The 22,404-nt window shown below is 46.7% G+C and overlaps 1 protein-coding gene across 1 annotated transcript in view; it reads left to right on the forward strand.

Annotated features, from left to right (window-relative positions):
* The window catches only part of LOC311109258 (receptor-type tyrosine-protein phosphatase mu), a gene marked incomplete at its 5' end in the record, with an annotated part of 292,145 nt that overhangs the window by 100,476 nt on the left and 169,265 nt on the right, over nucleotides 1-22,404 (forward strand). The window contains 4 exons of the mRNA XM_084152095.1: nucleotides 5,474-5,751; nucleotides 10,973-11,051; nucleotides 13,362-13,477; nucleotides 16,887-17,061. Of these exons, the coding sequence (XP_084008221.1) occupies nucleotides 5,474-5,751; nucleotides 10,973-11,051; nucleotides 13,362-13,477; nucleotides 16,887-17,061 (648 nt within the window). The remainder of the gene's footprint in view (nucleotides 1-5,473; nucleotides 5,752-10,972; nucleotides 11,052-13,361; nucleotides 13,478-16,886; nucleotides 17,062-22,404) is intronic.

Below are 22,404 nucleotides of genomic sequence, written 5' to 3' on the forward strand. Positions count from 1 at the left end.
TGGCTAGAGACGGCACGCTCAAGAGTTTTGGAGAGAAAAGAAAGAAGCAATACTGGTCTGTAGTTGTTGACATCGGAGGGATCAAGTGTAGGTTTTTTGAGGAGGTTAAGTTAAGTTTTATTCTCTAGAGACTCATCTAGATGTATTCTCCAGCAATCTCTGGATATTGAAAAAAGAATATACTCTAGTACAGGGGCGGACTGGCCTTCTGGCATTTTGGGCACATTTCTGATGGGCTGGTCCATTTTTAGCCTGTCTAACTTGGGGTTTTTGCACAACATGATTATCTGGCTAATATTGGGGGCCTCAAGGAAAGATTTAGCTGGGTTGGGGGCTTCAAGGAATAAAATGGTCCGGTGTGTGTTAGAAATGCCAGAGCCGATTTCTGTTCCCAGTCCGCCCCTGCTATAGTGTAGTTTGCCCTCCCGTAGCTCCTTAAATTGGGAGACAGACTGGCATCTAGTCTGAGACAGTTGTTTAGCTGTCAGACACTCTGTCCTCTAGTCTCTTCATTAGAATAAACTCTTCTCCCAGTCCCCAAGCCTCTTTTATGCAAGTGCATGGCCAAACATTAATGATTAAAATACACGTTTTGTAATCCTATTCCCCATCGAAGGGACATTGATCCGTGCTCCAAGAGCCTATGTCTCCTCCCATGTGGAAAAATCTCATTACCAATCTCGCTGACTCGCAGGGAGCTGTTTACACGCCATAACAATTCTGCTGGAGTGGAACCAACAAGACAATTGCGCTGGGCCGTGTGGCCCGACAATATTGTATCTTCGCATCGCTCTCACTCTCTCGCTGCCTCTGCCCAACCCCCCCAACACACACACACACACACTTACACTGATCCACTCACTCACACGTTTAACCTCTTAAGTCATGTATCCTGCTGAAATATTTAAGGGCTCGTGTGAATGTGTCTTGATAGCTAGCACCACTCTCTTGCTACTCTCTTTTCCCATATTACAATATAATATATATATAGTATAATGCCTCTTTAAACGTGCTTGTTCCATTAACCTGAATTTAAGGCCACTATTATGGACTTCCTTTTTTCCACCGAGAAGGCCGCATCGCCGCACTTAGTCCATAATCCATTCAGTAGAGAATTTATAGTCGAGAAGTCATCGCTCAAAGAGAGGAAAGAAATCTGTATCTTTGCTCATCATCTCACCAGAAAATGATTGCTGCACGATCATTTGTGGCCGTAGGGAAAATTTGGATTCCGGCAAATCTGTGTTTGACTCTTTCATTTTAAACGGTCATTCTTCTGTTTCCAATGAGGGGAAAGATAAAGGAGAAATAAACGTCAGCTGACAAGGAATCTTGCACACACACACACACACACACACACACACACAGGCTAGCTGATGTTTTTCACTACTGGTACGAATGGCAAGGGTCATACAGTATGTCTCACCGCTCGCTGCCTGAGGTGTGTTTAGGTTTATTTCCAAAGTGAGGATACCGATATAATGTAATGACACGTGTTCAGGCAGTCGAGTGGCACTAGACTGACAATGGATTCCTCCCTCTCTCACCATGCTGGTGATTTCACCCTTGGCGGACGCTCAGGCGCCAAACGCCCACGGTCTCTCTACCCACCTCTGTGTATTTCGTGATAAATAAGACCCTGCTCTCCGGCAATCCTTGAGCACCAAGGGTAAACTCATCTGTGTCAGTTAGCGAGTGTCATCATTCAGCGCAACAATACAAAAGATGCTCCTGATTGGGTGACAGAATACTTGGAGCAGACATATCGCCAACAGATAGCCTCCTTTATTTTCAAGGGTGAAAAATACAGTTGTATTACTCTGAGGGACAGGAACGGCACATGCCAGGTGTGTAATATTCTTCTCATGCCAACTCCATTAGTTAGAATGAAGGCGTCATTGCAATTTTTAGAAAGCAGAGCTTTTTAAAAATGTCTCACATGGTAGGTGCCACAAAAGGCTCTCAAGTGTATAGAGCTTAGCAACTGCATTCAGGTCCAGACCACCTGGCAATCGAGGAGGCTGATACCTGAGATCATAACTAACACACACAGCACAACAACAAGGTTTTAACAAGAACCGTGAATGGATGGAGCATTATAAGTGACACAAATGCAAAGTTGAGTGAAATCGGAAGTGTGTTAACTTGGTCTCATGCAACTTTTATACTCCAAATACTGTTGTGTTGAGCTAACTGAAGATACTTGTATAGTCAGAAGATTTAATTTCATGCCACCTGGAAATACAGGGGGTGAATAATTGATCGTAACAAAATACTCAAACATTGTTAGCAGTAAAACAACTTATTTGAACAAATGACATGCCTATATCAGCACAAGCAGTGTGGTGTAGGTGAAACGGAGTCTTGAAGAAACAGAACACTTTATGTTGTAGGACCCCATATCACTTCATATGACCTTGAGCACCCCATAGTCTTTCTCCTACGGAGCCTCAACTTTTGTCTATGAAATTCAAATGGCGCAACATTGCCTCCTTGTCTCGGCTGTTTCTTTTCCCTCTGGAATATGACAGCTCTGAAAATAAAACTTATATCAGAAGAGAAAGATAAAGGACAACATGAAAGGGGCAAACAATCCCTTGAAAGTGCTCTGATGTTTCAGTAGTCGTTCAATGAAACCAGGAAGAGAATGTGCCACCTTATGAAAGGGTGTCCCTCTTTTCTTGTGGATAAATATACAAGTGAGTTGGAAAGGAAAAAAATGGTGCTTCTGATCATGGCAAAGTTGTACAGGAGTTATGCTAATGACAGGCATATACCTGTTGGCTAGACACCAAACGGAAGGCTAACATGCAGCTTAACGCTATTCTCTGAAGGCACATTAGTGAGGACTCTATTAATTAAAAGGTGTAGTTTAGATATCATGTCAAGGATTGGAGATAGAAGTTAATTTATGAGTTATGAAAGACTGAATCCCTTGAGGAAGCAGCGCTTTTCTGATAAGGCTGTCAAGAAAATGGTACATTGGACCACTCTCCTAAACTGTATCTACAAACACCATTTTGTTATTTTTATCTTGGCAATGAACTTGCCAACATACTTTATAATGACCCAGCTCAATACTCCTCAGTCTCCCTGTGTACTAACAACCAGCAGCCATGCCAGAAACATTGTAATATGAAATTAATTGGGAGAAATCGTTGACGCCGGTGATCTGGTGGCCATGGGAACCGGTGCTGTGCCTCGAGCTTGGTCGCTATCATCGTCAGATGTACTAGTGTGTCCATCGCCAGGGGCGACAGAGAGGTGTCATCTGAGCTTTTTGAGGTCAAGAGCCTCTGTCTTATTAATACTACAGCTAGGGAGAGAGGTAAATCATTGGATCGTAGTTTTCTGTGTAATTATATAGAGGAAGCTAGTCCGGCGGAGGACCCTGGCGTGAGAGACTGACTCACCTTGGATGACAAGCTGGAGCGACAACTACAGTGAAACTTGTGTACAGCAGCAGAACATCTGATCATATGCTTGTTAAGCACAAACTGGTTGCATGTATAGAGCTCTTCAACGTCTCTCTTGCTCACCACCTGAGTAGATGGCACTTTTAGGTTGAAGGCCTCAGATCCTTCCGAGCATTGTAAACAGTAGGAAGAGGTTGAATGTTTAAGGCCACAGCTCTGTTTTAAAGTGGACTAAATAAACAACAGTCTTTGCCCCAACATGGTCCTCCAATCGTCGTCAGACTTCCATTCAAAGCTAACTCTTCTTGTTTCACCAACCCTTTCACCATCTTAGGTACTGGCTTGGTAATTAGAATTTGAGAACTTTTTCAATAACGGCCCTCAATCCCAAAAATTGGTATGGTCAAGGGCGTCCATTTGTTGCTACTGGATTTGTCCATAGTGTACCCTTCACTACCTCCAGACCGTATCGATTCCTCCCACTCCTCCTTCCGCTCTGCACTCTAGCCCTGAAAGGCCAACGCCGGCACACAAATGGACTAATGAGTTCTGCCAATGAGAAGCTGAAGCCCTATGTGCTAGGCACTTCAACGTTGCCATGGCAGAGCGCGTTCTCCAGGCTTTAATGGAAGTGGGGAAGGGAGGCCAGGGACAAAGTGGCCCCTCCCCTTGTTCTCTTCTCCACTCAGGATCAGTGTGCCTGGGGTCTCTATGACCCCCCCCCCCCCCCCCCCCCCCCCCTCCAAAATCCTTCACTCTCCCCATCATCTAGGCTTTTAGGGCATGACGGGGGATGTTAGCAACTGAACCTTCAGTAAGGAAATGCAGGGTTTCTGAAAAATATATAAATAGAGGTAATGGAGCTGTGTACATTAGTGACACTTGAGACTTTGAGATTTGCCACAGTGCTATTTGGGCATACTGCACTTAGTGAGGAGAATTTCAATGAGAATTCTGATTGTTGGTGGGCCGTACATTCTACTACACACTCTATCTCCCTGTTAGTTTTGTACATCACTCTTATTTAGTTTTGTACATCACTCTCATTTTTTTTAGAAAGAAACAACAATCAGCATATACAGTAACTACTGTAGAGAGAGATCTAGACTTGCATCTCAGCTCCAGAATACCAGTCTGTGTAGATGATGAACACCTAGTAGATGAACCAGAGCAACGGACGGGGGCCTTTTGCAGTTAAACAAACACCACACTCCACTTTTTGTCCATTTTTTAAAAAGTGTTGAAAGGCCCTTTAAATGAGCTGAGAGAGCGCCAGGGTCTTTCAGTGCTTTGTCCACAGAGAGGACCCATAGAAATAGAATGAATAGAACAGGCTTGGAACCTCTAACCATGGCAACTTGAATGGGGATGCCTTTTCTATTCATTCTATTTCTATGACTGAGTCGCTATTCGGCATGGGTTGCCAGAATGGGAGAGGTTCTCTTAATGTCACGTTGTGGTTATTCATGAACTGTTGTTCTGACTGAGGCGGACATCTTCTCTTCCCTTCTACCTTCCTTTGTCATGGTCTTGTTATGACGGATACAGGCTGTGTTAAAGTATCAGCAAACCTTGAGTCAGTGTCGCCGTAATCACAGCAGTGGTAGACCATCATGAAGGCTTGGATACAGTAATTAACGTACAGTATGTGCTGTGTTCGACGTGTTGAGGTCATATTTCCTGTCTCTGAATCCAACAGCTGGCCAGGTTATCTTCTACAAACACGTAGCCTGCTGATTAGGCCATACGTAAATCATTGAAAGCAGCACCTATTTTACTGTATCGAACCTCCAACTGTCAAATGTGTTCATGACATGGCCGTTCAGAAACTGTGTGTACTGGATTACCTCACCTAATGACCTGCCCTGTCTAATTCATATTTAAGACATAAATAACTGTCCGAATTTAGCGGTGCAACTCACGCTCATTTAATACTCAGTTTGAATCGGTGGCATCTTAAATACACTTGATTTCTAGTCAAGTTTATTCATGTCATCTATAGGTATTAATGTGTTCAGTAGAGGTTTCACTGACTAACCCCCCCCCCCCCCCCCCAGGCTCGGCCTTCATGATGGTCAACACCAGCGGACGTTCCTCGGGCCAGAAGGCCCAGCTGCTCATGCCCCAGCTCAAAGAGAACGACACCCACTGCCTCATCTTCCAGTACTACGTGGCGGGCCAGCGCGAGGGTGCCAACCCGGGCCAGCTCAACATCTACGTCAAGGAGAACAACAGTCCGCTGGGCATCCCCGTGTGGAACGCCTCGAGGCCCGCCTACCCCACCTGGCGCCAGGTGGAACTGGCTGTCAGCACCTTCTGGCCTAACTTCTACCAGGTGAGATGGGATTGGGGTTAGTAAAATGGGGCTAGGGCCGGGGCTAGGGATAGAGAGGGGCTATAAAAGGGGCACATAGAACAGGGGGTAGGGTTGTCTTTAAGGGCCCTACTGTTCAGGAAATGTAAGGTTTTGTCAAAGTCCTGTTGTACTGTGGCCAGTTAGGAAACAGTAGAGTGTTGTTTTGCTCTGGGGGGGCTGTACATCCAGACTGATGTAGCGGTAACATGGGTGGAGATGAGAACCCATCAGACCCCAGACATGTCCCAGCAAGAGATCCATCTTTAAACACCCTTCATTAGCATGGCATAATAATATTCAACTCTGTCAGTGTCCATGTTTTGTCAGTGCAGCTCTATGGCAGTACAGTAGATACAATCTCCCAAGGTCTCTGGAGGTCAAACCACTTTCTAGCATCACTCTCCAATATTTTCTCGTGCCGTCAGGCTGCGGCACTGTGGATTTCCAGCCCAGGAAATTTACGCTCACGCCAAATGTTTGGTTTCCTCCCACACAGGGTCACAGACACACACACACACACACACACACAGGGTCAGCGTTGCCAGTGTGTGCTGAGCGACCCGGCATGTAAGCCAGTCAATATGTCATCTGCCCCACGGATGACCCTCAGATTGAAGACTGGTGGTGTGTATGTGGAGGGGGGTTGGGGACGCGCCATCCTCCCACTAACACACAGTGTTCGCTGTTAGACACGTTTTGTCACACAATGTAAACACACACGCCTGTGAGGTTTTCCTTAGAGAGACTGGTGGTAAAGAGTGATAAATACATCTCCACGTTCCCCAGAGAAATCACCTCCATCTGTTTCACAGAGGCACTAGGCAGAAGGAGCATCTCTCTCTCTCTCTCTCTCTCTCTCTCTCTCTCTCTCTCTTCTGCCATCCCGAGAAACGAAACTGAGCATAATTTGCGAGGAATGCAAAATTGTGACTTCTTGTTACCCCCTGAGATCAACACTGGAAAAGTGTCATCTTCAAAAGCTCAATACACAATTAGCAATGTAGCAAGTAATTAAGGGGTTTCTGTAATTGCATAGTATATTTAACTGTTTGTTAAAATGAAAACCACCTGGGATACAGAACTTACTTTGTCTCTTATTTTGTAATTACAGCGTATGGTTTTCTCTTCCCTCTGTTTACAATGCAAGTCCATCAGCACAGGTCTTGTTCCATAGCAATGTTTGGGTCGCTCTTGAGAAACTTTAAATTGATTACGCCTTGCATTTCGAATATGGTAATTTTCTTCCCCAGCCCGGCACACTCTGAACTTGATCCTGACATTTTGCATTGTTCATCTCCGCCTGCTCTGTTATTCCAATTCCATTTTTAGACACAATCACAATTACCAGGTGAACTGTAAAGGAACACAGCATAACTATTTAATGAGGGAGGGATGAGAGGGAGGGAGGGTGGGAGAGAGAGCCGGGAGGGTGAGCGAGCCGGGAGGGTGAGCGAGCCGGGAGGGTGAGCGAGCCGGGAGGGTGAGCGAGCCGGGAGGGTGAGCGAGCCGGGAGGGTGAGAGAGCCGGGAGGGTGAGCCAGGAGGGTAATCTCTTCTACGTCTGTTATTATGCATGAGATCAGCCTTTTGTTCTTAGGAAGTTTCAAAAACTTAGTGACAAGACATTTAGTAAAAGATGTGGAGAATCTGAAGTTCCACTAAAGTGAAGTAAAGTAATATACAGAAATACACAAACACCAGAGGACCACTACTCACTTTAGATTACGCATTATACAAAAGAAAAGCAAACCTAGTTCTCCAGCACCCGCTAACCACATGAACGTTGTCATGGCTAATTGAGCTCATTAACGAGGTGCAGCTAATGAAGGAGCTGAACCAAAACACATGAGGAGGGCGGGGAGGAGGAGGGATGTTTGGGGGTCCGACGGGGTCGAGCAGGTTGCTTAGCATCACCACGGCGACAAACATTAACAACCTGTGGTTTAATCACCTCTGCGTCACGTCGTGACATTTCGCACGCTGGTGTTTACTTTTCATTTCCTTTTTGAAAATTAGGCGGTCGTAAAGGCGTAATTAGCGGCCGAGGCGTCTGCCATCGCTCAAAAGGAAGCGAGAGAGAGAGGGAGGGGGGAGAAGGACGGAAGTCTAAAACCCATTTGAATGGTTTTTAATAAAGGCATCTCGTTTGACCTCAGCTCCACAATGTTGTGGCTAATCACTCTCCTTTTGATCCTCTCTGGTTACAGTGCATTGGGACTGGTGTGGTTGGGTCCTCCTTGGTTACACACACAGGAAAGGCCATTTTTAAGCAGGTTCCATTGGACTAGGTATGGTCCCTCAACAATACATCCTACTTCAGCTAATGTGGTAGGCTTGAGGAGTGGAGTAAAGATCATTTAGACATCCAGTTCTGGGCTTTGGGCATCAGACTGGTATGAGGGATGCATGCACACAGTTATGGTCTGTATCCTAAATGGCACCCTATTCCCTATATAGTGCACTACTTTTGACAAGGGCCCTATATAGGGAATAGGGTGCTGTCTACCTCACCGTGAGGGCGGCAGGTAGCTTAGTGTTCAAGAGCGTAGTGCCAGTAACCGAAAGGTCGCTGGTTCTAATCCCCGAGCCGACTAGGTGAAAAATCTGTCTGTGCCCTTGAGCAAGGCACTTAACCCTAATAGCTCCTGCAAGTCGCTCTGGATAAGAGCGTCTGCTAAATGACTAAAATGTAATGTAAAGTATTGAAGGAGTTTGAACAGAATCATGGGTAGAATGGGAGCAGGAAGTAAAGCGTGGCCTATAGCGTTGCTATCTCCTCTAAGTTGATTTGTGTCCTTGGGATGTAATCTGTTTAGATTTCTAATACATCACAAATCAAATTGTATTTGTCAAGTGCTTCATTAACAACAGGTGATGCTTACTTATGGGTCCTTTTCCAACAATGCAGAGATAAAGAGAAAATACTAATAATAGAAATAGTGACACGAGGAATAAATCCACAGTGAATAATGAATAACAAGGAATGTAAGCAGAAATCCTCTGAAGTGGGCCGCAAGGTCAGGAGTGTGAGAACCTGATTCGGCCCTCTCGATCCGTCACCGTGGTAACGCAACAGCGCTGACGCGGCACATTAAAGTGCCTTTGGAAAGTATTCAGACCCCTTCCCTTTTTCCACATTTTGTTACATTACAGCCTTATTCTAAAATGGATAAAATTATTATAAAATAAAATCCTCAGCAGTCTACACACAATACTCCATAATGGCAAAGCGAAAACAGGTTTTTAGACTAGTCAGGATCGAGGCAAAGATGAACGGAGTAATGTACAGAGGGATCCTTGATGAAATCCTGCTCCAGAGCGCTCAGGACCTCAGACTGGGGCGAAGGTTCACCTTCCAACAGGACAATGACCCTAAGCAAACAGCCAAGACAACGCAGGAGTGACTTCGGGGCAAGTCTCTGAATGTCCTTGAGTGGCCCAGCCAGAGCCCGGACTTGAACCCGATCGATCATCTCTGGAGAGAACAGAAAATAGCTGTGCAACAACACTCCCCATCCAACCTGACAGAGCTTGAGAGGATCTTCAGAGAAGAATGGGAGAAACTCCCCAAATACAGGTATTTTAAGCTTGTAGCGTCATACCCAAGAAGACTCGAGGCTGTAATCGCTGCCAAAGGTGCTTCAACAAAGTACTGAGGAATAGTTCAGTTTTTAATCTTTAATAAATTAGCAAAAACTTATAAAAACCTTTACTTTGTCATTATGAGGTATTGTGTGTAGATTGATGAGGGGAGAAAAAAAAAATCAATTTTAGAATAAGGCTGTAATGTAACAAATTGGAAAATAGTCAAGGGGTCTGAATACTTTCCGAAGGCACTGTATATTCCCTCGCAGGTGCAGCCGTTAAGAAAGAACACAGATACAGACAACCTGACTCCAGACAGACTCTATACCACTACCCTCCCCCCTCCTACATGTACTCCTGAGTGGCGCAGTGGTCTAAGGCACTGCATCGCAGTGCTAACTGTGCCACTAGAGATCCTGGTTCGAATCCAGGCTCTGTCGCAGCCGGCCGCGACCGGGAGACTCATGGGCGGCGCACAATTGGCCCAGCGTCGTCCAGGATGGGGGAGGGAATGGCCGGCAGGGATGTAGCTCAGTTGATAGAGCATGGCGTTTGCAACGCCAGGGTTGTGGGTTCAATTCCCACGGGGGGCCAGTATAAAAAAAATATGTATTCACTAACTGTAAGTCGCTCTGGATAAGAGCGTCTGCTAAATGACTAAAATGTAAATGTAAATGTCCTACCCCTGGGAAATGGAGGAGCAGACATCACTCTACTGGGAAATGGAGTAGCAGACATCACTCTACTGGGAAATGGAGGAGCAGACATCACTCTACTGGGAAATGGAGGAGCAGACATCACTACTGGGAAATGGAGGAGCAGACATCAGTCTACTGGGAAATGGAGGAGCAGACATCACTCTACTGGGAAATGGAGGAGCAGACGTCAGTCTACTGGGAAATGGAGGAGCAGACATCACTCTACTGGGAAATGGAGGAGCAGACATCACTACTGGGAAATGGAGGAGCAGACATCACTCTACTGGGAAATGTTTACTTTTACTTTCAAATGGTTAAGGTTGTATCTTTATGATGAGTGCATCCTCAAACTCTTTCTCACACCAGCAGTGAAAACATGGTTGAATTCCATTCAGACTGAAACAACACCGATAAAGAAGATCCTATAAAGAGGAGGAACTGGGAATCCAACCCATAGAACTTGCCTCATAGCTAACGCATGCTCTCTGGAAGCCATGATTCAGGAATATAAATAGACCCAGTCATCATAGACGCAGGCCAAGGAAAAGATCCATGTAACAGTAACCCAATCCTCTCTCCCCAGCCCCTTAACTCATGCCCCATGTTTGGAGCCTTAGCGCCTCGGCTCCTTAAACTGTTCCAGCTGCCAGCTTCTCCCTCACTCAACATACAGTGAATGGAAGCACAGGAGCCATCTCTGACTATTTTCTGTGCACTTGCACGTTCCGTCTCCAACCAATGCTTACACCCATCCAATGCTTTTAAATCCGTGATGGGGACTGTGTAGAGCACTGGGAGGTTAGGAGCCTTCTCTATGGCCAGCTTTCTAGATCACAGTAAGTGCACTAGGGATGCTCTTTATGTTTGTGCCAACTGCCAACCTCTCACCCCCCACTCTTTCTCTCCTCCCCTCTGCAGATTGTCTTTGAGGCGGTGAGCACAGGACAACGAGGCCTACTGGCCATCAAGGGCATCATCTTGCAAGGCCACCAGTGCAGTAAGTCTCCGCTGCTACACACACACACACAGGGGGCCAGTATGAAAAATGTATGTACTCACTAAATGTAAGTCGCTTTGGATAAGAGCGTCTGCTAAATGACTTAAATGTAAATGTAGTCCTGTCCCATGTCACTGAGTTGTCACTCTTCAGCCCCCCCACCCCCCACCCCACAGCTCATCCTGTGACATGAATGAAGCCAGAATATACTACACAGCCAGTGAGACAAAGGCAAAAAAAAGGGGAGGGGAGCAAGCTTCCTGTCATTCTTCTCCTCCCCAGGAAAGACCCCCTGATACACAATCCTCCCCCAGATTTGTGAAATTCCGTGTGAGTAAGCTAGGCTAATTGCCTCTGATAGAACGCCCAGATCTGCTTAGCCATGTAGGCAGGTGCCGAGGAACACCACTCCACAAAGAATGTGTGATGATTCAGAGTGTGTAGATACGGCCCTCACACCGCGCACATTATGTTGACTGAAGATATAAACACGAGGAAACATCTCACATTTTTCTTCATCACATTTCAGTTTTGTTTAGTTGTGTTTTATTAACAACGTCACTGGGTAGAGTGGTGTGTGACTTTCCAAGGGCACTCAACCGATTACAAAGAGAGGTACTTAGCCTCATGAGAACGTTGACTTCTTTTTGAGTTTGGTCCTGGTCCACATTTTGTTTTCCAGGTGAAGCAAGGCAATACCATTAGCCCTCAGCTCCAAAGACTGGGGGAGTGCTGAGCTGGAAGATATCAGGGCTGCCGCGTTACTTCACAAGAGCTGTTTTAATTGCCTACCTGCAGAGTTCCGTGGCGTGTACTGTAGTGTACCTCGTCTCAGATATCAGAATCAAGGTCGTAGCCCGCCAGGGCCCGCCCACACGGAGAGACAAGGGGGAGCTAATTAAAAAGTCCTTTCCATAATTTGATTAGCATGGACTTTCATCCCTGCGTTAGTGAGGTGGTGATCCAACTTCCATTAGACATTCAAATTGAGTCAGATTGCCCAGCTATGTCGGCTTTGTTGTTAGTTCAGCTGCTGGACTATTAAGGGGACAACCCCCCTTCACACACACAAACACACCGTATCAACAAGGCTACAAGGAAGCATGTATTGATCTCTGTAATGGGAATTTCAAGATGGAAAAAGAAAGGAGAGAAGTCATTGATGAAGTCAATCAAAATCAATCCAGTTTAATTATAAGTTGCAACAGGGAGACACGTCCAGCACAGAAGCAGAGAAAATGTCTAACTGGCCTTCACTAAGCAGGCTGTTACGTTCTAATCTCACAGTACCAATGTTCTGGAAACAGCCGCTGAGAGGCTTGTAGGAACTCACAACATCAGCTGCTACAGAATCAGCCGCGTTTCACAGAATACAATAACAATCAGGGTCCTTGTACCTCCAGTCTGGCGTCAATCACTGTCAACAGATATGAGCGCATTCCATAACATTCAGTAACAAATCGTGACCATCAACCCATACACAAATGAGTGTCACAAATAGAACACTGGAAATAAATTGTATTACAGAAAGGGAAAACATATAAATATGCTAAGCATTGTTAATTACTCTAAACTGAATATGAACTTTATTAATCTTACATTACCCCATTACACCGCAAAAACGCAGGGATCTCTGAACACAGGGGCGAGACATTTTTGGTTTTGGCCACGTTATATGGCCCTGTTTTGATCTGCTACCTGACCCCTACCCCCCCACCCCACTCGCCTTTCCCCCGCTATTGTTGCGTCTGTGAAAACTTTCTTCTAATATCCTTGAACTCTGGAGAGATTCGACAGGTTTGTACTTCCCCCGGCTACAATATTTTCACCATGGCTTGTTTCCCTGCCTTCTGACCTCCTCCTCACCACTGTAATATCCTGATTGAAAATGCTGTCCCAGAGACTCCTCCTGGGAAGAAGGTAAAAAAAAAAAGTATGGAATCCATTTTGTGATTGAATCTCGTCAGATTTCTCCCCGCGTGGCTCAAGAGATCAGACCAAGGTTAGGCCAACGTCGACAGAGAAGAAATGTGATTTGTTTTTGGTGGGATTAAAGGATAATAGGCCGTTTAGTATGACTTGCGGCAGATGCCATATACAAGCCCGGCCTACTGGATAGATTGAGAAATGGAAATTCTGAAGAAAAAAACGACTCAATTTAACCACGGTATGCTCAATATGAATGGAATGAAAATGTTAGACTCAAACTAAATTCAACTGATAGTGGATGAGACAATAATACATGCATATACTGTATTTAGCATGCTTAATATGGCTTTGGTTATTCATGTATGTATATCTCTTTTGCAGTGAACACCCCACACTTCCTCCACATCAAAGGTGTAGAGGTCAACGCCAGGCAGACCGCCACTTTCCAGTGCACAGTCAACGGTCGACCACAAGTCAGCCACAACCTCTGGTTACAGGCGAGTCCATTTTGACCTTAAACAGTCCTATGGGGTCATTTTAGATCCTTAGTGCCACAGTGTTGGTGTCACATGAAGGCAAACTGCCATTACCAGACTCATTGTGTATGGCACATCTTCTTGAACCTTGGTTGACCTCTGGACCTGAAATGAGAGGCTCTGTGTTTTCCACCTTTCTCCATGACATTACTGTGGAGCGGAAAGATCCAGACCTCTACCTACCTAATGAGGGCCCTAATCTGAACAGACCTCTACCTACCTAAATGAGGGTCCTACTCTGAACAGACCTCTACCTAGCTAATGAGAGCATATCAGTGTGTTATCGGTAGGTTGACAGTGTGTGAGGTAGATCAGTGTGTTATCCGTAGGTTGACAGTGTGTGAGGTAGATCAGTGTGTTATACGTAGGTTGACAGTGTGTGAGGTAGATCAGTGTGTTTCCGTAGGTTGACAGTGTGTGAGGTAGATCACTGTGTTATCCGTAGGTTGACAGTGTGTGGGGTAGATCAGTGTGTTATCCGTAGGTTGACAGTGTGTGAGGTAGATCAGTGTGTTTCCGTAGGTTGACAGTGTGTGAGGTAGATCAGTGTGTTATCCGTAGGTTGACAGTGTGTGAGGTAGATCAGTGTGTTATCCGTAGGTTGACAGTGTGTGAGGTAGATCAGTGTGTTATCCGTAGGTTGACAGTGTGTGAGGTAGATCAGTGTGTTATCCGTAGGTTGACAGTGTGTGAGGTAGATCAGTGTGTTATCCGTAGGTTGACAGTGTATGAGGTAGATCAGTGTGTTATCCGTAGGTTGACAGTGTGTGAGGTAGATCAGTGTGTTATCCGTTAACTAATGCCTTTCATCCTCGTTAAGGCTGGAGATGAAACACTAAGCATTAAGTGAAATCCCCCCTGGTGACAGTAATGAAGAAATATTCCTGACAAACAAATGGCCCCCATCTGGCATGGGTGTGTGTGTGTGTGGTTTTGTCGGCCGTTGTGTGTGTGTGGTTTTGTCGGCCTGTGTGTGTGTGTGTGTGTGTGTGTGGTTTTGTCGGCCTGTGTGTGTGTGTGGTTTTGTCGGCCTGTGTGTGTGTGTGGTTTTGTCGGCCTGTGTGTGTGTGTGGTTTTGTCGGCCTGTGTGTGTATGTGGTTTTGTCGGCCTGTGTGTGTGTGTGTGTGTGGTTTTGTCGGCCTGTGTGTGTGGTTTTGTCGGCCTGTGTGTGTGTGTGGTTTTGTCGCCTGTGTGTGGTTTTGTCGCCTGTGTGTGGTTTTGTCGCCTGTGTGTGGTTTTGTCGGCCTGTGTGTGTGTGTGTGGTTTTGTCGGCCTGTGTGTGTGTGTGTGTGGTTTTGTCGGCCTGTGTGTGTGTGTGTGTGGTTTTGTCGGCCTGTGTGTGTGTGTGGTTTTGTCTGTGTGTGTGTGGTTTTGTCGGCCTGTGTGTGTGTGTGTGTGTGTGGTTTTGTCGGCCTGTGTGTGTGTGGTTTTTTCGGCCTGTGTGTGGTTTTGTCGGCCTGTGTGTGTGGTTTTGTCGGCCTGTGTGTGTGTGTGTGGTTTTGTCGGCATGTGTGTGTGTGTGTGGTTTTGTCGGCCTGTGTGTGTGTGTGGTTTTGTCGGCCTGTGTGTGTGTGTGTGTGGTTTTGTCGGTGTGTGTGTGTGTGTGTGTGGTTTTGTCGGTGTGTGTGTGTGTGTGTGGTTTTGTCGGCCTGTGTGTGTGTGTGGTTTTGTCGGCCTGTGTGTGTGTGGTTTTGTCGGCCTGTGTGTGTGTGTGTGTGTGGTTTTGTCGGTGTGTGTGTGTGTGTGTGTGTGTGTGGTTTTGTCGGCCTGTGTGTGTGTGGTTTTGTCGGCCTGTGTGTGGTTTTTTCGGTGTGTGTGTGTGGTTTTGTCGGCCTGTGTGTGTGTGTGGTTTTGTCGGCCTGTGTGTGTGTGTGTGGTTTTGTCGGCCTGTGTGTGTGTGTGTGTGTGTGGTTTTGTCGGTGTGTGTGTGTGTGGTTTTGTCGGCCTGTGTGTGTGTGTGGTTTTGTCGGCCTGTGTGTGGTTATGTCGGTGTGTGTGTGTGGTTTTGTCGGCCTGTGTGTGTGTGTGTGGTTTTGTCGGTGTGTGTGTGTGTGTGTGGTTTTGTCGGCCTGTGTGTGTGTGTGGTTTTGTCGGCCTGTGTGTGTGTGTGGTTTTGTCGGCCTGTGTGTGTGTGTGTGTGGTGACGGCTGTGAGGAAGCCGGGGCGCAGAGAGAAGACCATACAGAGCGGCTCTCGCTGACAGGATCCTCTGTCCCTCTCTCTCACCAAACAGACCAGCAGACAAACACAGCTGACACACCTCTCATGGTATTGCCCTAAGCTGTGTTTGACCCCCTCTTCCAGTTTCATGCGTCACAAGAAAACAACAGGAGGATATCTCCCCTAACATAAAGAAAACAACAGGAGGATATCTCCCCTAACATAAAGAAAACACCAGGAGGATATCTCCCCTAACATAAAGAAAACACCAGGAGGATATCTCCCCTAACATAAAGAAAACACTAGGAGGATATCTCCCCTAACATAAAGAAAACACCAGGAGGATATCTCCCATAACATAAAGACCAGGAGGATATCTCCCCCAACATAAAGAAAACACCAGGAGGATATCTCCCCTAACATAAAGACCAGGAGGATATCTCCCCTAACATAAAGAAAACACCAGGAGGATATCTCCCCTAACATAAAGACCAGGAGGATATCTCCCCTAACATAAAGACCAGGAGGATATCTCCCCTAACATAAAGAAAACACCAGGAGGATATCTCCCCTAACATAAAGACCAGGAGGATATCTCCCCTAACATAAAGACCAGGAGGATATCTCCCCTAACATAAAGAAAACACCAGGAGGATATCTCCCCTAACATAAAGACCAGGAGGATATCTCCCCTAACATAAAGAAAACACCAGGAGGATATCTCCCCTAACATAAAGACCAGGAGGATATCTGTCTGGTCTGTCGTTCTCTCTCCCATCTAAAGTATTGGACCGTTAACGGTTCAGATTGACCTCTCTGTGACCCTCTGCACCGATGCCTTTTCCCAGGTGGGCTAGACTAGCGTTGCCTGCCAGGCAGCCCCGTACTCCTCTCCCGTACATAAACACACCAGCGGAATGTGTAAACCTGCTGATTAGCACAGGGAGAACGGCAGCCATGGTGTTAGACCCCATAGCCCGCAGGCACTCTTCACTAGGTCTACAGTATACTGCTTCAATCTGCAGTACAATCTACTGTCCTCTAGTCTACACCATACTGGCAGTGTTGAGTTCATAAACAAAGTTTAACAAGAGTCAGTGCAAAATACTAAATTTGTCATCTGTCGAATGAGAGGAACCAGTTTGGATGGGGAAGGTGTTTGTAATGTACATTTACATGACCGTGTGTTGCTGTGTATTTTCCTACCAGGGTATCGGAGGGAGACAGGCCCCGATGAGAGCGACCAAGCCGGTGAACTCCCGCCGCTACATCGCCACGTTCGACGTGGAGAACACCACTAAGGAAGACTCTGGACGCTACCGCTGCATTGTCCACTCAAACAAGGGCGTGGGCGTGTCCAGTTATGCCGACCTGACTGTCAAACGTAAGTCACGTTCTGCTTGTGCCTCTTAATATTGACCTGCCAAAAAGACAGGTAAAGTTTCCTACACAAATAGGTGTTACGTCAGAGACTACTGAGGCAGTATACACTGTACAGGATACTGTGCATGTTAGGGTTACACCTATGCATACAGTATCTATGTTTAAGAGCCAAAGAGTTATGAAATAACTTTTCACATTGACTTTTAATCAACTATAATAGATATTTAATTTAGTTAATTTCTTTAACCACTCCCAAATTAAGCATGCTCGCAATCACAAGCCAGTCTGTCATTATATCCAGGAGTGGGCCTCCCTCTCTCTAATCTCCATTGCTCAGGTTCAGCCTCAGTGATTGGCCTCTATTGTACTCTAAATGTCTCTCTCAGCCAGCTCAGTGTGAGGGATAGCTATAATCCTGGACTGCCAGATAGAGACCTGTCAATCACTCTCAAATAGCCCTGCGTGTTTCCACCAGCACACTCTGTCTCTGTGTGCAGCAGGCTCCGGCGGCGGCCTCACTGACAATGTGTCAGAGGTGTGTGTGTGTGTGTGTGTGTGTGTGTGCATGTTCTACTTTTTATTAGGTACACCACCCCGTTCACGAAAATGGTTAGCTCCTACAGACTATATAAAGCAGGCAGACAGGCATCGAGACATTCAGTTACTGTTCGATTGAACGTTAGAATGGGCAAAACGAGTGACCTGAGTGACTTTGAGCGTGGTATGATCGTCGGTGCCAGGCGCTCCGGTTCCAGTATCTCGGAAATGGCCGGCCAGTGTCTCACTCACGACATGTGTAGGGTTTACCTAGAATGGTGCGACAAACAAAAAACATCCAGTCAGCGGCAGTTCTGTGGGCGAAAACAGTTATTTGATGAGAGAGGTCGAAGGAGAATGGCAAGAATCGTGCAAGCTAACAGGCGGGCCACAAACAGGCAAATAATGGCGCAGAACGGCAACTCGTAATGCACAACTCGTCGGTCCTTGTCACGGATGGGCTATTGCAGCAGACGACCATACCGGGTTCCACTCCTATCAGCGTCTCCAGTGGGCACACGATCACCAACACTGGACAATTAAGGAGTGGAAAAACATTGCCTGGTCTGACGAATCCCATTCCCTGTTACGTCATGCTGATGGCAGAGTCAGGATTTGGCATAAGCAGCATGAGTATATGGCCCCATCCTGTCTGGTGTCAACGATACAGGCTGGTGGCAGTGGTGTAATGGTGTTAGGTCTCTTGATACCAATTGAGCAACGCCTCCATTCCCCGATGAATTCAGGCTGTTCTGGAGGCAAAGGGGGGATCTGACCAGGTACTAGATGGGTGTACCTAATAAACTGGCCTGTCAATGCAAATGAGCCTTGGCACGTTGCTGTGCCATAGTAAATCTGGTTGTGTAGAGGAACGTACGATGGCCGCTCTTCTCACATCCCTAACAAATACAAACCCAGCTGTGGGCATATAGGACTGAGCCTGAGGTTAACAAGGCTGACCTGAGGCATGTAGAGGAATGGCTGGGGTTATAAATCATTCACATTGTATTGTTAAACGCCCACATGGCCCATCAGTTCCCAGGGAGGGACATTACTATACAACTACTGCCAGGTAGAGGACATTATATGATCTGATAGGATATATTATCCACCTGGTACTCTACCTACTGCCAGGTAGAGGACATTATATGATCTGATAGGATGAACAAAAGCTCCCTTTCTTGAACCATTTAGTAGTAATATCACTGCCTGGAGTTATAACGACTGTTTGTCAATCTCACAGATGTAAAAAAATAATAATAATAATTGCTACAGGCTTAACGTACCATGTCCTCCTCCCTCGACACCCAGTCTTTCCAAGGTGTGCATGGCTAGCACTGCCACACTAGCAACGACAAGCGTGCTCACAGAACGTCCAACATCTCTCTGACTCCATTTTCTAACCCCTCTCCAAATATTGAACCATAATCACTTCACCACACTCATAATGGGACCCAGAAGGAGAGTGTACATGAGCTTCCACAGCCCATGGGACAGGGACCAGTTGGAAGTCATCTGGGGAACTGTGCGGGCTTAGGGGTTGGGTTGTACGGGGACCGACCAGCCAGTAACACTCTATATATAGTCTGTTTAGGGTAGGGCCCTGTGACCACTGGGAGGGTGTGGCTAGCAGCAGGTGCTATCTAAAGGCACAGCTGTGTTTAGTTCATAGTGCCTCTCCAGTCCAGTCCACATGGCTCGCTGCTTGCTTACTCAGCGCTTATGGCTACATGCAGCCATCCAGCGCCACGGCGACAGCTGAGCGCCACAACAACCACACGGCGACCACACGTGGCTCGCTCGCTGCCTTGAGCTGGGTCTTTGAACAAGGGGCACTCTTTTATGACCTCTAGGTTGTTGATTACGTGGGACTTGTAGTTCAACTGTAAAGTGTGACTTGTAGTTCAACTATAAATTGGTGACTTGTAGTTCAACTATAAATGGGTGACTTGTAGTTCAACTGTAAATATATATGAAGTCCCTTTTAATTGTTGGGCAATGTGGTGACGATGGGGATATCACTCCTCCAGAATTTGGCTCAAATACTATTTGTTTTGTTTATACCTCAGCTGCAATTGATTACGCTTGCCTGGCCCAATGGAGTCAGCAGGATAGTCCCAAAAGTGCAAACTATGCCCCTCCGGCACTCTCGACAGACTCAATCAAATGCTCAGTGTTTGAAAGAAAACAAGTACTCTCACCATACAGATTGGTGATGTCTGTAATGTCACCCTCAGCCCCAGCGCTGTATGCTGTTTAGTCATTACTGATGGTCGATACCCACGTGGAGGGGAAAGGGAGCGAGGCCTGACAGTACGATATGGCTCCAACTTTTTTTGTTTTCCCATTGCCGGGCCCTCCCGAAGCCGTTGAAGGACCTGATGTCTTATTTCTCTTCCTCCCCACAACCCAAACAAAATGACAGAGATGATGTGGTATCGGCTGAGCGGAGATGGAGACTCGTCTCGCCACCCGAGCCCCTGCTAGAACACCTTACAAGCCCCGTCGTCTAACTCCGCCCCACAGCCAAATTGAACTGTCACTTCATCTCAAAGTTAATCTGAGGCGACGATGAGTTGGCATCGCGCTCTCTCTCTCTCTCTCTGTTCTCTCTCTCTCTGCTTCTAGAGACAGTAAGATGTTTTTATTTGGCGTGTGAGTGTCTACACCTGTTTTCTGTCTTACAACAGATACATCAGTCGGTACACCAGGGATCAGGACAGCTGTCTTGACTGCCAAAGAAAGACGGTTAAATCATCCAGGCAACCTTTGTCTGAGTGGCTGGTCTCTACCATCAAAATAGAATGAATTGTACATCTATGCTCTATATCAGGAGTCGGCATTTCTTTAAAAACGTTCATGGGGGGGAAAAATCTGTTCCCAAGTATTCCCTCAAATAAAAGCAATGTGATATTTTTTTTATCAAGGTATGAAATCATTTTTATTTTCAAATACAATCTCTTTTTGCTCTTAGTTGTGGACAATTTGCAGTGTACAAATTATTATAATTATTTTCCGACACCCTGACCATTCACTCCGACAAATATCGTCCCGCTGCTGAATCTAGTTGCCTAGCTACCCCTGGTCTATATGTAACAGACCTGGATTCAAATGTGTTGTCTTTGTAAAAATACCTGGGCTTGTCTGGTGACTGGCGCAATGGGACCAATACAATAGTACCTCAAGTGCAAACCCTGCTGGCATTCCAGGCAGGCTCAATGAAACGTTTAAAGTATTTGAAAGAAAATAAAGACTATGTAAACCCAGGTATTATATGTATAGAGTGATGTAAACAGAGAAAACGGAAGAGGAAGGGGTATGAGATGCAGGGAGGGTCAACAAGCGGGCGACCATGACGTCTGTCTGGTCTGTCACATGCTGTGAGAGATGTCCTGAGACTGCTGGGTAACTCCTGGGGCCATCATCGAGAGAGCGAGAGGGAAGAGAGAACGAGAGAATTTAGCTTGACCGATGCCACCACACGACCCACAACAATCTACTTTCCTGGGAGGGTTTCCAATAATGACACTTACATTGACTCCAGTGTGTATAATACACTGCTCAAAAAAATAAAGGGAACACTTAAACAACACAATGTAACTCCAAGTCAATCACACTTCTGTGAAATCAAACTGTCCACTTAGGAAGCAACACTGATTGACAATAAATTTCACATGCTGTTGTGCAAATGGAATAGACAACAGGTGGAAATTATAGGCAATTAGCAAGACACCCCCAATAAAGGACTGGTTTTGCAGGTGGTGACCACAGACCACTTCTCAGTTCCTATGCTTCCTGGCTGATGTTTTGGTCACTTTTGAATGCTGGCGGTGCTTTCACTCTAGTGGTAGCATGAGACGGAGTCTACAACCCACACAAGTGGCTCAGGTAGTGCAGCTCCTCCAGGATGGCACATCAATGCGAGCTGTGGCAAGAAGGTTTGCTGTGTCTGTCAGCGTAGTGTCCAGAGCATGGAGGCGCTACCAGGAGACAGGCCAGTACATCAGGAGACGTGGAGGAGGCCGTAGGAGGGCAACAACCCAGCAGCAGGACCGCTACCTCCGCCTTTGTGCAAGGAGGAGCAGGAGGAGCACTGCCAGAGCCCTGCAAAATGACCTCCAGCAGGCCACAAATGTGCATGTGTCTGCTCAAACGGTCAGAAACAGACTCCATGAGGGTGGTATGAGGGCCCGACGTCCACAGGTGGGGGTTGTGCTTACAGCCCAACACCGTGCAGGACGTTTGGCATTTGCCAGAGAACACCAAGATTGGCAAATTTGCCACTGGCGCCCTGTGCTCTTCACACATGAAAGCAGGTTCACACTGAGCACGTGACAGACGTGACAGAGTCTGGAGACGCCGTGGAGAATGTTCTGCTGCCTGCAACATCCTCCAGCATGACCGGTTTGGCGGTGGGTCAGTCATGGTGTGGGGTGGCATTTCTTTGGGGGGCCGCACAGCCCTCCATGTGCTCGCCAGAGGTAGCCTGACTGCCATTAGGTACCGAGATGAGATCCTCAGACCCCTTGTGAGACCATATGCTGGTGTGGTTGGCCCTGGGTTCCTCCTAATGCAAGACAATGCTAGACCTCATGTGGCTGGAGTGTGTCAGCAGTTCCTGCAAGAGGAAGGCATTGATGCTATGGACTGGCCCGCCCGTTCCCCAGACCTGAATCCAATTGAGCACATCTGGGACATCATGTCTCGCTCCATCCACCAACGCCACGTTGTACCACAGACTGTCCAGGAGTTGGCGGATGCTTTAGTCCAGGTCTGGGAGGAGATCCCTCAGGAGACCATCCGCCAC

Source organism: Coregonus lavaretus (genome assembly GCF_964263955.1).
Source record: "Coregonus lavaretus genome assembly, chromosome: 34".
Classification (NCBI taxonomy): Eukaryota; Metazoa; Chordata; class Actinopteri; order Salmoniformes; family Salmonidae; genus Coregonus; species Coregonus lavaretus.